Here is a 14,662-nt window from a genome sequence, read left to right as displayed (position 1 = left end):
AGTGAAGGATCCTGTTGTGACATCCATCAGCTTCTGGGGTTACAGATTTCAGAGTGAGTCATCGGGCTCTGGTCCACTATCATCCTCGTCTGTCTCTGGACCTGGCACGCTCTGCCAGTCAACTGAACCTCTTCAGGGTCCACAGCCAGAGGAAACAAAAAAACAAAACAGGTGACTGACACAGCCCTAAATTTAATGTCAATGTGAAGCATGACATGTGGCAGGCATGGTCCTAACAGCCTAGGAGCATGACATGGATGTGGACAGCCAAATATAAATATGAGGAGGTGGTTGTTGGATACTTTTCAGACAGCGTCCTTGTGTTACCCATCGCTGTCTAACTTTGTCAGGCCTGTTTCACCTGCTGTCTCTTTCATGTCATCGTGGTGACAGCTGACACCTGTTGGTCCTGTGAACCATTGTTTGCTCTCAATCTTCCTCTACCTGTCGCTCTCTATGTGTCTCTCTCTCCTGTTGTCATGGTGCATTGCCATGAGGGAGAACTCTCTGCCCTGACCATCTGGTGAGGGTTTTTTTTGGGGATACTCAGCCATTTCGCTTGCCATGATGGTGCTCTGTGGCAACGAACCTAAACATGTCCCCTTCTCCATAATCACACAAGACCACAGGAATGTTCTGCCCACCAGCAAAAGCGACTGTGACCCTGGCAAAACAAGCCCGCTAACAGGTTGCCTGACTGTTATCATCCCATGCGAATAAAAAGGATTTCGCATCTTAATTGGAACCACAAGTTGGAAAGGTTATTACTCAAGAGTGCATCCATTTACAAGACTATGTCCATTTACTTTACTCCACTACAATTCAGAGGCAAATATTGACAGATATGTTTCCTAGTTACCTCCTAGTTAGACTGGAAGCTCAAGGACCAGAGGAGTTTTACGGTTCACACCGCAAGCACAGGAGCTTTGGACCGGGACAGGCTAGGGTTAGCTGGTTAGCATGCTAACTTCAGTAGATATCTCTGCAGCACAATACATAGACATCATAATGTCAAATGTCAGTTTCTTTGCTTGCACATTGATGAATCACTAACAGTTTAATAATCTAATGTGAAAGAGGAGGACATTTCTCTGTGGAACAAGTCATTTTACTTTGGCACTTTCAGTATATTTAACTGACAGTATCACAATAACACTGGGTACATCTTCCATCACCGTTTCCTTTTTTCTTTCACCTCGTCTGTCATTTTTTAATTGTCTGTACAAGTACTATGAAACAGCCATCAGACAGTTTGACACATTATTCCTCCCCTGTAAACCTCCGTCACTCTGTGCCTAGAGTGTGCAGTTCCTGCAACATTTGGTATTTATGTAGGGCTCTTTGAGGAGTTATCCATAACACTTATCCTTTGGAGGGTCACAATGGGGGCTGGAGCCGATCACAGCTGACACTGGGCATGAAGCAGGGTACTCCCTGGAGTAGTTTCTAGTTCATCGCGCTCGCATTCACGCCTTTAGAGTCAATTTGGAGTCACGCAGCCTGCACTACCTTGTCACCATGTTTTAGGAGTTATGCAAACAGAGATTAATGACTCATTAAAAACAATTAGGACGGTTTGTTTTTTTTCAGAGACTGTAGATTCCCCCCTCAGAAGATATTTGCTTTCCAATTATTTTTTTATTTATTATTCATTCTCTCCTAAATATGATAAGACAGCAGATGTGACCTGTCACCTACTGCAGTGGAGAGTGTTGGATAAAACTCCTCTATCAGTGTCAGAGGCTGCCTAGACTGTCTGTCTGAGACAGGAAGGGATAAACACAGTTGTCTCCAACTCACTGTCGGCTCCTCAGTCCACACAGATCGCAGTGTTACTTAGCCCTCCTCTTTACTTGCTTTATCTCCTGTCTGAGGCCAAAACTACTTTAATTGACGGACCTATCTGCCCAATTTTCTTGTTGTTGAACAATGGTGTTTTTGTAGCTTACGTCCCAGGAAAATACTTTCCATAAACTGTTTATCACATTACATTCTTCTTCTTCTGTGAAATAAGGTATGCATGTTTCTCTTTGTGCAAACGAAGTTTTATGCCTTGAGGCATGAACTCAATTCATACACTGATTAGGTTCTTTAAAAATATCTGGAACTTATAAGATAAGACTCAAAAAATAAACTTTGTGGGGCTATGATTGTGTTCGCTGCAACACTCGTGATGGATAATAACTGCTCCCATCGTGCTTTGCTGCCTTTCTCAGGTGAGTGTCCACGTCCACTCCATATCCTTTTAGCATCTCTGCTGATACAACCCAAAGCAGAGGAAAATAGGAAGCATCATTTGTTTTCTTTTGTGTTATAACTGTAAGGAATGCTATTATTTTCAGAGAGAGTGGGTTTAAATTGAGGAACACATGTTGCCTGCTTGAGGATTTTCATTTTCAACTTTCAACTTTATTTGTCCCCGAAGGGCTATCAGTTTCAGCAGCAAGACATGGACAAACAAAATACAAAAAGCCTACATGGGGTGAGGGGCTGAATGTTGCAGCCTCGGGGGAAAAGAGCGGGTTGACCTTCCAATTATAGAATTGCACACAAGAATAAAGTGATACATTTTGCGACTTCAATAACAGCATCCCTAATATAAACAAATAAGTCCCTACAATAAGTACAACATGTGTATGTGGGTCCAATTCAACAACATTATGTAAACAACATAGCTGACAATGTCATCATCATCAACACATAAAACACAACACTGCCAAGGTTGGGGACATTGTGACCATTGTTGAACACTGTTCCGCAACCATCATCATCAACAGCATTATGTTGATTGGAGATATACTGTATGTGCAGTACACTCAACAAACAGACAGCAGGCTGGCATCCATAAGTGGACTTAACCATACTCAGACTGGGTCTCATGGGTCTGTCCTTCACCGGTGAGTCAGCAAGACAAAGTCAAGCCAATTAAAAGTCGATGCACAGAAAACTCATGCAACAACCTGAAAATTTCACTAACAGTTCACACTTACAGGAATAGTTTTGGGAAATGGGCTTATTTGCTTTCTTACCAAAAGCTAGATGAAAAGACTGAGATCACTATTATACATTTAAAGGTGCAATATGTAAGAATTTCTGTCAAACACATTTTTAAAATGTACTAAAATTATCAACAGAATGTGGAGAAACAATAGTTTTCACATTATGACGTCTATGTATTGTGTTGCAGAGATATCTACTGAAGTTAGCATGCTAACCAGCTAGCCCCGGCCTTTCCCGGTCCAAAGCTCCTGTACTAGCAGTGTAAACACGTGAATTCCCCGCTACACATAAATAGTTTTCCATCTGTTTCTGTTCAAGCAGCACTCGAACATCGTTCAGTTGTTGTTGAGATTGAAACAAAAGACTAAAGTGAAAGATATATAAAAAAGTAACCGTATTGTCACTGGCCTCCATAATGCGTTCTACTGTTCCTGACGTCGAAGACGATCCACCAAACAACAGAAAGGTAAACTCGACTGCAAACGGGAGTCAATCGCCTATTTTTAGTGGGTTTACAAGCATTTAAAACATACTGATTTTGGTATAAAAATGGTATAGTTAAAGGTGAAGTATTGGCCACCTCCCAAAGTCCAAACAAATAAGGGGCAGCATATCACCAGCATAAGCACTAACTGCTGCTAACTGTGGCTGCAGTTGAAAAAAGCATGTAAGCTTGTCACTGCAAGACATTATAGTTCCACACAAAACTCCCTGTAAAACCACAAATAGATGTTTTCACAGTTTGGTTTTTATCTCCCATCAAGTTCATTCAGAAAAAGTAGCTGTACATTTATTATACATGTAGACTATACCACTCGTCAAAAGTCGGCAATTACAACGTCTATTTGGTCAATTGAATTGCAGATTATAAATTTTGACTTCACAGCCGGCTTTGAAATTAGCACAGTTGTCTATTTTCAGGCCAGTGCTTTTCACAGATCTCCATCTAAAGCCAAGCTGGCCTCACGTCAAACGCCACTGGTTCCCAGTGCAAGTATACAAATGAGTACAGACGTGCCTTTGTTCACCTTTTGAAACGGGAAACCTCATGCTCTGTTGCTGATAAAGTATTTCATCCTTAATCTGTGTCCATGTATGGGCAGCGGCCTGTTTGGAGGTTCATCTGGGATTTCAAACATCTCCACGGCTCTCCCTCTCTGTCTAATTGAACTTGGCCCACCTTTTCCAGCTGAATTAAGTCTGACGTTGTGGCAATATTTGCCTTTCTCATAACTGATGAACTGAACCCGATAACATAGACCGACTGACAATTATGATTTGGCGTTAACCACTGTTGTGTGTCAGACATTATTACTCAGATAACAACTTGACACTTTTAGTAGACATTTGTAGTGAAGTCTGTTTTCAAAGAAAGGCAATAAGCGCGCTCCAGTACTGATGGCATTATGACACTCGTACAGTCTGAGTGCAGGAGGTGAGGATGATTGCCACGGCACAAAAGACACTGGTGGGCACAGACTTAAACACTTACACACACATTTCTCTCTCTCCATAACCATCCTAATAAAGTTCTTACATTGCTGAATAGGTGTCAGGAGGTTGTGCCTGTCTGGTTGCGGTGACTCATCCTGCCTGATAGTCCTTACAGGGTCTGAAGCCATCTGAGGTTAATGACACCTTTCATCAAATTACATGAAAATGTCAAAATTTATACTTCTTTGAAAAAACAGGCACAAGTTACAGAACATTTTCTCTTTTCCTGGAATAACTCCTGTCCAAACAACGGGCATTTTACAAAACAAGCAGAGATATTGTGCTTAACAAAATGACAATGATCATAAACAAGGCTGTAAGCGCACATTTTCAACAATGTGTTTATCACAATTACATTTCTTATCAACTCAACACACAAGTAAGTGTGTATGTGTCATAGCTCCCCATCAAAAGGAAGCAGGCATGCACTATAAAAACACTGAAAGCCCTCATCTATAACAGGAAAGTAATCTGTAACATAACGTGTAGCACCGGGCTTAATGTGTCATCTGTGGATGGCTTACAAATACAGAAATGCATTACATCTGTTTCCTGCAGCCTCCTCGACCCGGACGCTGTGTTTATGTCATTATAACACAAGGGTCTGTGTGGAACTGATAGTTTTTCATGTCCAATGAGTATCAGAAATTCATCCCCAGGGATCAGAGGAGGGAAAAACAGAGTAAGCACAAGAGCTTAAGTGTATTTTTGGATGACATGTCTCACTTCATGTCATCACAGCCAACAGCAGCCAGGCCCCTTTGCAAACAAAAAAAGGAAGGAAAATACAATTAGGACCAAAGAAAACTTATCTTAAGTCAAAGCTGTAAGTAGCTGTGCTTTGTTCACCATTGGAGAAATTTCTGTTAAGAAAATACATTTTTAATTGCTGAAAACCTGTGAATACAGACATACTCGACACATTTCAAAATCTTCTCACACAACACGAGTGCACTCTAGTGGTGGTGTGTGAGACTACATGATGTCTCAAGACTCACTGTAGATAGGAAGACTTGATGTTTATTTATTACAGCAAATTAGGCCTATGGCATTTATGAAATGCATCACTCAGTGGCTTCACGTGTCCAATTTTTTAAAATTGCTCTAGTAAATACAAAGCTGTTTTAGTTATATTCAAGTCAGTAACAAGTTTGTCACTGTAACTAAATAAAAAAATAAAATATAAATCTTGTTTTTAAGATAAGCTTTTTTTTTCAGGAGATCCCTTGAAGTTCTTGGTGTTTCGTCGGCATTGCTTTTCATTTGATTTTCTTCAATAATACAAATATCTTCTTTTATTAATTATATATTCTTATAATAATAATAACAATATAAACTTGTTATGAATGTTATAAAGTTCTTCACAAGGACAAAACCACACAAGGCAGATAAAATAGCAAGAAAATGAAGCTCAGTTAAATATAATTTAAAACAATATACCCTACTCAAAATTAGTCAGGGATATTGGGATATTGTAGTGTTGCAGTTGATTGTTTATTCTGTGAGACAGCAGAATTTTTATTTTGTGTTTTGTGAATATTTTTGGTCCCCCAAAGCTCGGACGGATTTAATTAGACTTTTATTGTATATCCATGCAAATGTCTACACGCACACATATCTACGGAGGCCTGGAGGTGACATGGCGGCGACTTCCTCTCTCTCGTGCGCGAGAGTTTCTACAGTTGAACCCGTGCGGACTTCCTGTCATTTCATTGGATGTTTATTTTCGGTTACGAATGTCTGTTTACTTCCCTGACAGTCCGCTAGTTCGACATTCCCGTGAAGTATGAAGAGAGCAATCAAATTCAATAGCCACCGCTAGGTGCATGTAGCTGACGAACACAACAGGGAAGTGCCACAAGACCCAAACAGTCACTGGATCGGTCATCCTGTATTTTCTATATAAACACGGAGGGGGATCGCTTTTGTTTTCTGCAGGACTGTGGCGACAATCGTAGGTCTGCTTCGGGTGATGTTTTGAGCTAGCTGGCTTATATCGGCGAACATGAGCCGCTCGGGTTTCGCTCTCGTATGAGGTTGAATGAGTGAGGCGGCCAAATGGAGGATGTTATCACCCTCAGCTCCGAGTCCGACAATGACAAAGACGACTCCGATGTGGAGATCACCGGCTCGTACAGTAACATTAGCAGCGCTGACCCGCTGCCCCTCACCGCGGTGCGAGTTGACGTGAACGCCGTGATGAACGTCAAAGTCCCCACGGTAAGTAAACACACCATACACTATCACACATGCCAGGTGCGAATGTGAACTGTTTTGTGTCGGAGGGCCTTTTAAAGTCGTGTTTCTGGTGCCGGCGATGAGACAGGCACCGGGGAGCTGGTGGTATGACAACGGTAAGGGAAATGTCTTGGTCAAAGGTCAAAGTTCACCATTCTAGTGCCTTCCATTTTAACTTTATTTTAATTTTTTTTTTATTACTACAGTTGTGTCACGTAACGCGTTTCTGGTGACGTCTTTTAAAACGAACTGAACAAACAACAAACCCGTTGACCAAACTTAACAGGTCAGAGCAAGAAGTGGTTGTTAAGAAGAACACAACAGGGATTTATTTTTTTGTTGTGAGCCTGAAATACTAAATACAGGGACCGCATCGACCCAGAGGAGCGACCCATCATCAGTCAATCAAGCTAGCTTCATCTTAGACGAGGAGACTGGCAGGTAGCAGCCACAACAAACACTGATGAAGCTACTGTTGACCCAGGTTTTACTGTGTTGTTGAAACGGGAAACAACAAAGTAAAAGAAAAAGCCACATTACTTCAAGAGTTTCTCATAATACCATTGAGAAAACAGTGCCATGCAAGTACTTTGACATTTTAAACACCCTATTATCCACCATCCGGCAATAAAAATCAGAGCTCCATATAAAGGGTATGGCAACATGTCTGACCTGGATACCCTCTTAAGGTACAGCATATATTGTCATATTTTCCTACTCTAAAATAGTGGGATTTCATTTTAAAGTGTATCAGGGCTACTAACAGATATTGGGCACAATCTTGAAAACGTCCTCTACTTTTAGCTCATTGGCCGATACAAAAAGATAACCGGGGCTCTCACTTAACTTCCATAGCAAACATAATAACGCTGAAACTGGCCTTTTATTAAATAGCTGACCATGTGTCATAATCTACAGTGGAAGGACCACAGCAAACACATGCTAGTTTGTGTGAGAGTGAGGATTTGAAAACCTATAGACCTTAAGAGCATTTAATGATCTATTTTTCTGTTATTTTTTCCCTTTTCTAGCCTTATATCGACCTTACAGATCCAAGATGGAGTCTTCCAGAGCTGAAGTTTCGTAAAAGAATACCTTCCCCCTCCTTTCCATTGGTAGACTTGACTGAGAGCGACGCAGGAAATGGGGCAAAACAGGAGACAGAGAAGTTGCCACCAGGTGACAGACAAGTAAAGAACGAAAGTATAGATGAAAATCATACTTCAAACAAAAAAGATTTTAACTTACAGAAAGGTCCTTTAAGAGACCCACCTGTTTTTGCACTACAGCCGGACTGTGGTAACCTAAAGCCAAAGGAGAGTGATATGGATTCCCAAACACAACACCCAAACCAGACTGACGAAGATCAACTACAAGAACCTAGCGTGAAATTAAGACGATTGCCTTTTCTTGAATCTCACGCCACAGAACTGAAAACAGGCTTCTCTGTTTACCTAACCAAAGATTGCATGCAAATGTCACTGCAACCCAGCCAACTAGATAGTAACAATGAATTTATTAGTAAAACCGTATTAAATGGTCCTCACGTGGAGCCTTCGCTGAATGAGTCTCCTCCTAAAGTGACTGAATCTCTTGTCAGACAGGATCGACAAGAGAACAGTAAGGAATTCACAAATGAACAGTTAAAAGCTAAAATATCTCCACATCTACAGAGACCAGCCGACTCTCCCTGCCCAGATAAAGGAAGTTCAGTTGCAACCTCAACGGAGCACACCCCTCATGAAGTGGGGAGGGGTGACTTCTGCTCATCCATGCCCATCCCCTCTCCAACATTACCTCCTTCATCTCAAGATAAAGTACAAGGTTCCTTCCAAAGAGATCTCCTCTGCTCCAACCTGGAACAACTGGAATTAGACCAAGCAGACTCTAGACAATGCCATCTCTCGGATCACCCACCCCCCCACTCTCCTACTACTAAACTGAATCCCTCCGAGCCTTCTGACCTCGACTCTCGGTCCCACAGAAGTCCTACACCTTCTAGCTTCATGAGCCAAGTCGAGCCAACACCCACCTCTGCACATAAACTAGCTGAGAATACGTCTGAGTGGCAGTTGGAGGAGGTTAAGGCTGATGAGGCCTCAAACAGCTCAGATATCCTGCACCGTAGCATTCCTAGAGAATCTCCGCTGTCAGTGTTGGAAACTAAGGACATGGATGCCGGATCTGGGACCGGGACATATGGAGGGGATCTGGAATTTGACATTCCATTGTCGTCTTTTTTTTGGGAAGAGGAGAGTGAAGAAGTGAACGAAGAAAGCAGATTTGAAACAGACTTCAGGGCAGCCAGTAGAGAGGACAGGGATTTTGTGTGCCCTGTAGCACTCCGGAGAATAATGTGTGGACAAGCTCAAGCCCTGGTGAGAGACATTTCTCATTTGATTTTGATTAAGTACTAGTTTGAATGTACGGCATTTCTTTTCATTTTTATGGTATGTTTTTGTAGATTGATGAGGAAAACGAAGGCTTTGGAACTCCAGAGGTACTATGCCGTCAGAGCCTGAGCCTGGTTTACAGTACCATCGACGAGAATTACCCAGAGGGCACTTTGCAGCTCCTGTCCGACCTACTACAACCTGGTTACTATCCCCCCAAAGATATCACCTTGCACCTGCTGCATGGCATTCTGCTCGACCCGCAGTGTCCTCATCACCTCTGTGTGCAGGCGTTTAATCTCCTGATCAGGACACAAAGGTGAGGGAACCATTGTAATAAGAGCTAATCCTAATGTATTATTTTGTGGCCGCTCTTATTTAAAATGTCCTTCATGTCCTCTATTCCATCTTGTCTCACCCGTATCCATCTTTGAATTCAGAGATTAAAGCTGCTTTCTGATTGCAGACACCACATGGCTGATAAAAGCACAGTTCCATGGGACTGGGAGTTGCTGACCTCAGTCATGGCCAATCAGGTACTAGCCCAGGCAGAAAAATGTGTGATAAAGAAGGATGGGTGATAAATCCAGATACGGTACCATTAGTGCTACTGAACAAGACCATATTGAATGGAATTTGTGTTGTAATATTGTAAAAAAAAAAAAAATTTGGTGAAAAATATTTAGAAATCTGTCTGTCGCTATCATCCTGCCCTAATATCCAGACATATTTACAGCTGAACATCTTATTTTGTGCTTTCAGTAAAGTGACAGTCAGTCAGTCTATCTGTGCCCCTCTCCCTTCCACAGGACCATACAAAGGGACAACGTTGTCAGGTCGTGCGCATGCTCATGGAGTACGTCGTGCAAACTTTGGAGGATGACTTCCAGGCCAAACGCTCTACCTCTTCTCTCCGACACTCCGTTGCTAAGAAAATATTGTCGTGTGATCAGCAGTTTCCTCGCGTCAGGTGAGTTTGATGAAACCTTATGTCTAGATCACAGACCACACAAGTTGTTTTGTGATAAAGGCCACATTATGTCATCTACAATAACAGATTTCAAATCTCTCTATGCGAGGATGAGTACATTCTAGTACATTGATAACAATTCATAGATTCTATTTCTGATATTCATTTGTTAAAGTAATACTGTTGACGCTTCTCATGTGTTTGTTTGCCAGGGATGTCATCAAGTGGCTCTTCTCTGCCATTATAAAATCAACAGAGCACGGAGAGAGTAGAGAAGCAGCCAGAGAGAGAGATGAACAAATCAGGTGAATTACACAGAAAAAAGAAATTAAACTTCTTTGGTTGTCAACGGGGAACAACAAGAATGTAACCCTACTCATGTTTATATGTATGCTGTATCATATCATCACACATTCACGTTTTTTCTTGTCCCCTGCAGAATGGTGTCCATCTTCCAGAGGATGCTGTCCTTGGCTCTGGAGGTGGACTGCTCTCCAGCTCTAACCTCTGCCAAGCTGTCCCAGGAGCTCTTCCATATGCTCATCAGCGGTTTACCTCTACGAGCACAGAGGTGAGGAGCAGATATGAGAAGGGCAACCTTAAATATTTAACTGTGCCGGCATCATTCAAAAAGCTGGGAGTGGTGAGAGTAAAATGGGCAAATGTTTGAATTAATTTATCATTATAGTTAGAAAACTGCTAGTTTTATCTAACACTGGCTTACTCTTAATAATCCTCTTCCCAGGAAGATGTCTGTTATACCTGGCACCTCTGTTGAGGTTGCAGAAAGAGAAGGAACCGTCACGTTTATCATCCTGTCAGCCAGGATTGTGTTCAACTTTTAAACAAAATAATATTGAAATAATATAGATACTATTATTTTTAAATGCATCAATCAAGTTATTCATAATAAACCACAGGCAATAAATATATGATTCTTCCAATGGCACAAGCTGCCTCTTTTCCCCAGTTTTCCAAGCTTTTATCGACCAATGTGTTTCTGACACCCAGGATGTTGTTGCTCGAGAGCCTGCAGAGCAAGCTGCTGAGATGTAAGCTGGTGGAACATCTGTTGGACTACGCCTGCCCAGTGAAAACTTCTCTGCCCATGTCGCTCAGTCTTCTGCTTCACTTTATGAAGAACTGCACTCTTGCACCAGACCACACGGTGAATATCGCTCTCGTGTCTTGTTTTTATCTTTGTCTTATCAGCCAACATTTGCCCGACACAGATATAATACTATTAACTTATCAGATTTATAATGGATTAATACATTTATCAGAAAAAGATTGTGTAATTAAAGTTTAAAGACTGTAACTACCCTCAAATATCCCATTAAGAATTTAGGGTAGTCTTCCAAAGAGATATCTTAGATTTGTTTTTTGTTTTTTTAGAAATGTAAAAGTTAAAAGTGAGCCACAACAACTATGAATGCAACTGATCCATGACTGTGTTCTTCAGGATGGTACTGAAATGTGGCAGAGGTGGGAAGAGCTGGTCCATCTCCTCTGGATGTTGCTGCTCAGCTACAACAAAGCAATGAACGGTGAGACATCATTAAATATCAGGACACTGCACAGCAATATTTGCCACTATAATCATAAAACAGCCCCCTTTAAATGATCTGACATTGAAGAGAACAGAGTAGCATGTTTCTGCAGTCAAGGAGGCTGCGGTGTTCGTGACACTGCCACCTACCAAACAGGATAACAAAGGAGTGTGTGTACTGAATATGAATCAAGTTTTTCCTTTTTTCTTTCTGGTGTCTTTCTGAATTTCTGAATTCTGAATTTCTGAACATTAACTAGCCAAAGTGTTATCGTAGTCAATATCATTATTAGCATCATAGTCGGCAGTTAATATACAATAAGATATCTGGTTGGGCTTGCCAAAATCATACTACGGTTTCATCAGACTAATAATCAAATAGTCTAACAGTTATATTTGCAGTGAGCTGTCGTAAGTAAACAGATGAGTATTGCCTTTGAAGTTATCATAGTCAGCTATGCACACTAGCTAACTTTGCTGTCAAGTTCAAGACACCAGAATTGTTTTTTACATTAAACAAATTAAACTTGATTCAGTCAGTACTAATACACTAAGTACACACATTGTCCACCTTGCACCTTTTAGCAACCAATTTGAAATGCAAGACAAAATGTTGTATTTGGGTGGAATAAACCTTTAAAACTACAAGTAACTGAACGAACGGTGCTTAGGTAGAAGTTGCATTATCCAAATATTTTTGTCATTGACTGAATTTTTTAAACATTGACAGAAACATCTTGTCATTTTGTTAGACTGACAGTCTGAGGGCGATCTACTGTTGCGGTAGTAATTGAGACACAACACTGTCAATGACCTCATGTAAACCACCTGTAGTAGACCCCCCCCTCACTATCTGAGTGCTCATGGAGCTACGTAACGGAGGCCTTTGGAGCTTGTGATCACTACGGGTCACAGGTAGGTGCAGCCGTGCTCTTGGTGCTGAAGAGGCACATGCTGCAGGATTTCCTCCAGGTGAAGTTAGTGTTTGCAGGATCGACTTCAAAGCTCTGGCTGAAGAAGCGCTGGTAATTCTCCAGTGTGGCAGCAGAGGTTAAAACGATCATAAGGAGTCCTTCTGTCTGAGACAAAGACACAGTAATGACTATCGCTTCTGCAGCAGTCGACCTTGATGCATTTGTGATTATGCTCAAGTGAGACACCCAGTTTAAGTCCATGTGGACCAGGATGAAGGTTTGAGTTTAGGCCCCGGTTACTGCAAGTGAGTGTAAATGTTTTGTTCATATTTGAATTGTAATCGTCTAATTCTGTAAAATTGCAATGCTCTTATTTGCCTCATCAGGCACGAAATCTGCGGTCTTTTACTGCCCTCCACTGTCACTCCTGAAAAAAAAACAATTATCTGCTTCGTGTGATGTTGACATGAAAAGTAGCCGCACGTCTTTTCTCTCCGTGCCATTATAAATGCACAGTCTGTAAGTTTGTTCTGTATACATTTTTATTGTGTTTTTGAAATTTAAATGCTACTAAACAGGCTGAACATGACGAATAATAATAGATTTTGAAGGAATTTGTACGATCCTGTCCGTCAAAATGACAGACAACGATAAAGTCTAACGCAACCACAGATTTTTTGAGCCACATTGCCTCGGTTATCAGGCCAACCAGTGTGGGATGTTTGTTTTGGGAGCTTGTCAGAATAAAGAAACACTTTTACTTATTTTACAGAACATTATCAGATGTCTTGTTATTCAACAAATATAGAAATATATGCTGAGTCGAGTGATCTTATTAGAGTCCAAACCGACATCTTTACTGATTAGGCCATCTTTCCAGTACCCGCTGCCAGGAAGCAGACAATGTTTGGAGCCTGTGGGAAACCTCAGACTCCAGTGAATGTGCAATATGTGGTGTGATTACCATATGGGATTGTACTGAACTGCTTTATTGGACTCATTTCAGTACGGCGGTAAAAGAAAAGAAGCTGAAGCTCTTTGTTTGAAAAGAACAAACAGGAGCTGGACTGTCCCGATCACCTTGTCAAATGTCTTTCCCTTTACTCTCTACTTATATTTGGGTGTATTTTACTGAGTAATGTTCTATACATTATACTTTATCTTACAAAATATTACAGTGGTGAAGTTGCTTATTGTAAAACATTCCTGTTCCGGGTCGCTTCTTTTACGTGTTGCTTTTTTTGACTCAAAGTCACCTGTATCGAGGTTTTTCTGTTGTCATTAAATGTTCGATATTTGTGCTGGTCTTTGGAAATTAAAACTGATTTAAATATATATGATCTCTCCTGGAGAATGCCTCAAACAAGTTAAATTAACTCTTTAACATCCCTCAATGTGGCAACATTTTTCAACAATGATTAAGACTACGTGACTCTCCTAAGCCCACTTTGGTTTACTCCTAACTTCTTACATCTGTTCATACCCAGGCTATCTTTGCAGTTCAGTCACTGAACAAGGCAGAGCGGGCACCTTGGTCTACAAGCAGGATGATATGGTATCCAAGTCTGCCGTTCTTGAAGCCGTCGAGGCCTTCCTGTCAAGATCTCGGGCTGACATCGGCCAGTCCTTACCTCTCCATGTGGAAGGGTCCCTCTATTACCTGCAGGATCACCTGCTAGAGGTCTGTCAGTGTTGAATAAAGAAAAGACTTCTTTGCCTTTTATGTTCTTGAATGATTTATAAGTTAATATTTAATATTTTTGTTTGAGGAAGAGTTGACTTTGTACAAATTTTATAATTTGAACAAAGTCAAACTGTATTTGCACCGGGCTGTTCTTAATAATATTTTATCAGTTTTTATTTGAGAATAATCTTTCTTTGAATAAAGAAAAGAGATCTTTGCCTTTTATGTTCTCGAGTGATTTATAAATCGTTACGATAAATTAATATTTAATATTTTTGTTTGAGGAAGAGTTGACTTGTACAAATTGTATAATTTGTTCCTTGATGGTTCTTAAAAAGTCACACTGTATTTGCTGTTTTTTAATAAATTATATTTTATGAGGTTTTTACTTTGAGCACAATCTTTCTTTGATCTCCACAC

The 14,662-nt window shown here is 40.9% G+C and overlaps 1 protein-coding gene across 3 annotated transcripts; it reads left to right on the top strand.

Moving 5' to 3' along the window:
* Positions 1–6,209: 6,209 nt before the first annotated feature.
* On the top strand, positions 6,210–14,623 carry simc1 (SUMO interacting motifs containing 1). 3 transcript variants are annotated; one of them, XM_073487551.1, is made up of 10 exons: positions 6,210–6,714; positions 7,764–9,110; positions 9,197–9,444; positions 9,592–9,661; positions 9,935–10,095; positions 10,308–10,400; positions 10,535–10,666; positions 11,107–11,263; positions 11,558–11,642; positions 14,046–14,623. In XM_073487551.1, exons 1-10 carry the CDS (start codon positions 6,553–6,555, stop codon positions 14,252–14,254), a joined length of 2,664 nt encoding a protein of 887 aa, XP_073343652.1. In that variant the 5' UTR covers positions 6,210–6,552; the 3' UTR covers positions 14,255–14,623. The 3 variants fall into 3 exon arrangements, with proteins under 3 accessions (XP_073343652.1, XP_073343654.1, XP_073343653.1); XM_073487553.1 differs by lacking the exon at positions 14,046–14,623 and adding an exon at positions 13,565–13,630 and having other exon boundaries at positions 6,276–6,714; XM_073487552.1 differs by lacking the exon at positions 6,210–6,714 and adding an exon at positions 6,768–6,848.
* Positions 14,624–14,662: the final 39 nt, after the last annotated feature.

The sequence above is a fragment of the Pagrus major genome, chromosome 18 (genome assembly GCF_040436345.1).
Source record: "Pagrus major chromosome 18, Pma_NU_1.0".
Classification (NCBI taxonomy): Eukaryota; Metazoa; Chordata; class Actinopteri; order Spariformes; family Sparidae; genus Pagrus; species Pagrus major.
The sequence above is the reverse complement of the archived record's forward strand: the minus strand, read 5'-3'. Positions and strand labels throughout refer to the sequence as shown.

Coding starts and splice junctions, on each gene's coding strand:
- simc1 (XM_073487551.1), top strand. CDS start 6,553: ATGGAGGATGTTATCACCCTCAGCTCCGAGTCCGACAATGACAAAGAC. Junction 10,096..10,307: donor CAGCAGTTTCCTCGCGTCAG/GTGAGTTTGATG, acceptor TTTGTTTGCCAG/GGATGTCATCAAGTGGCTCT. Junction 10,401..10,534: donor GAGAGAGATGAACAAATCAG/GTGAATTACACA, acceptor TGTCCCCTGCAG/AATGGTGTCCATCTTCCAGA.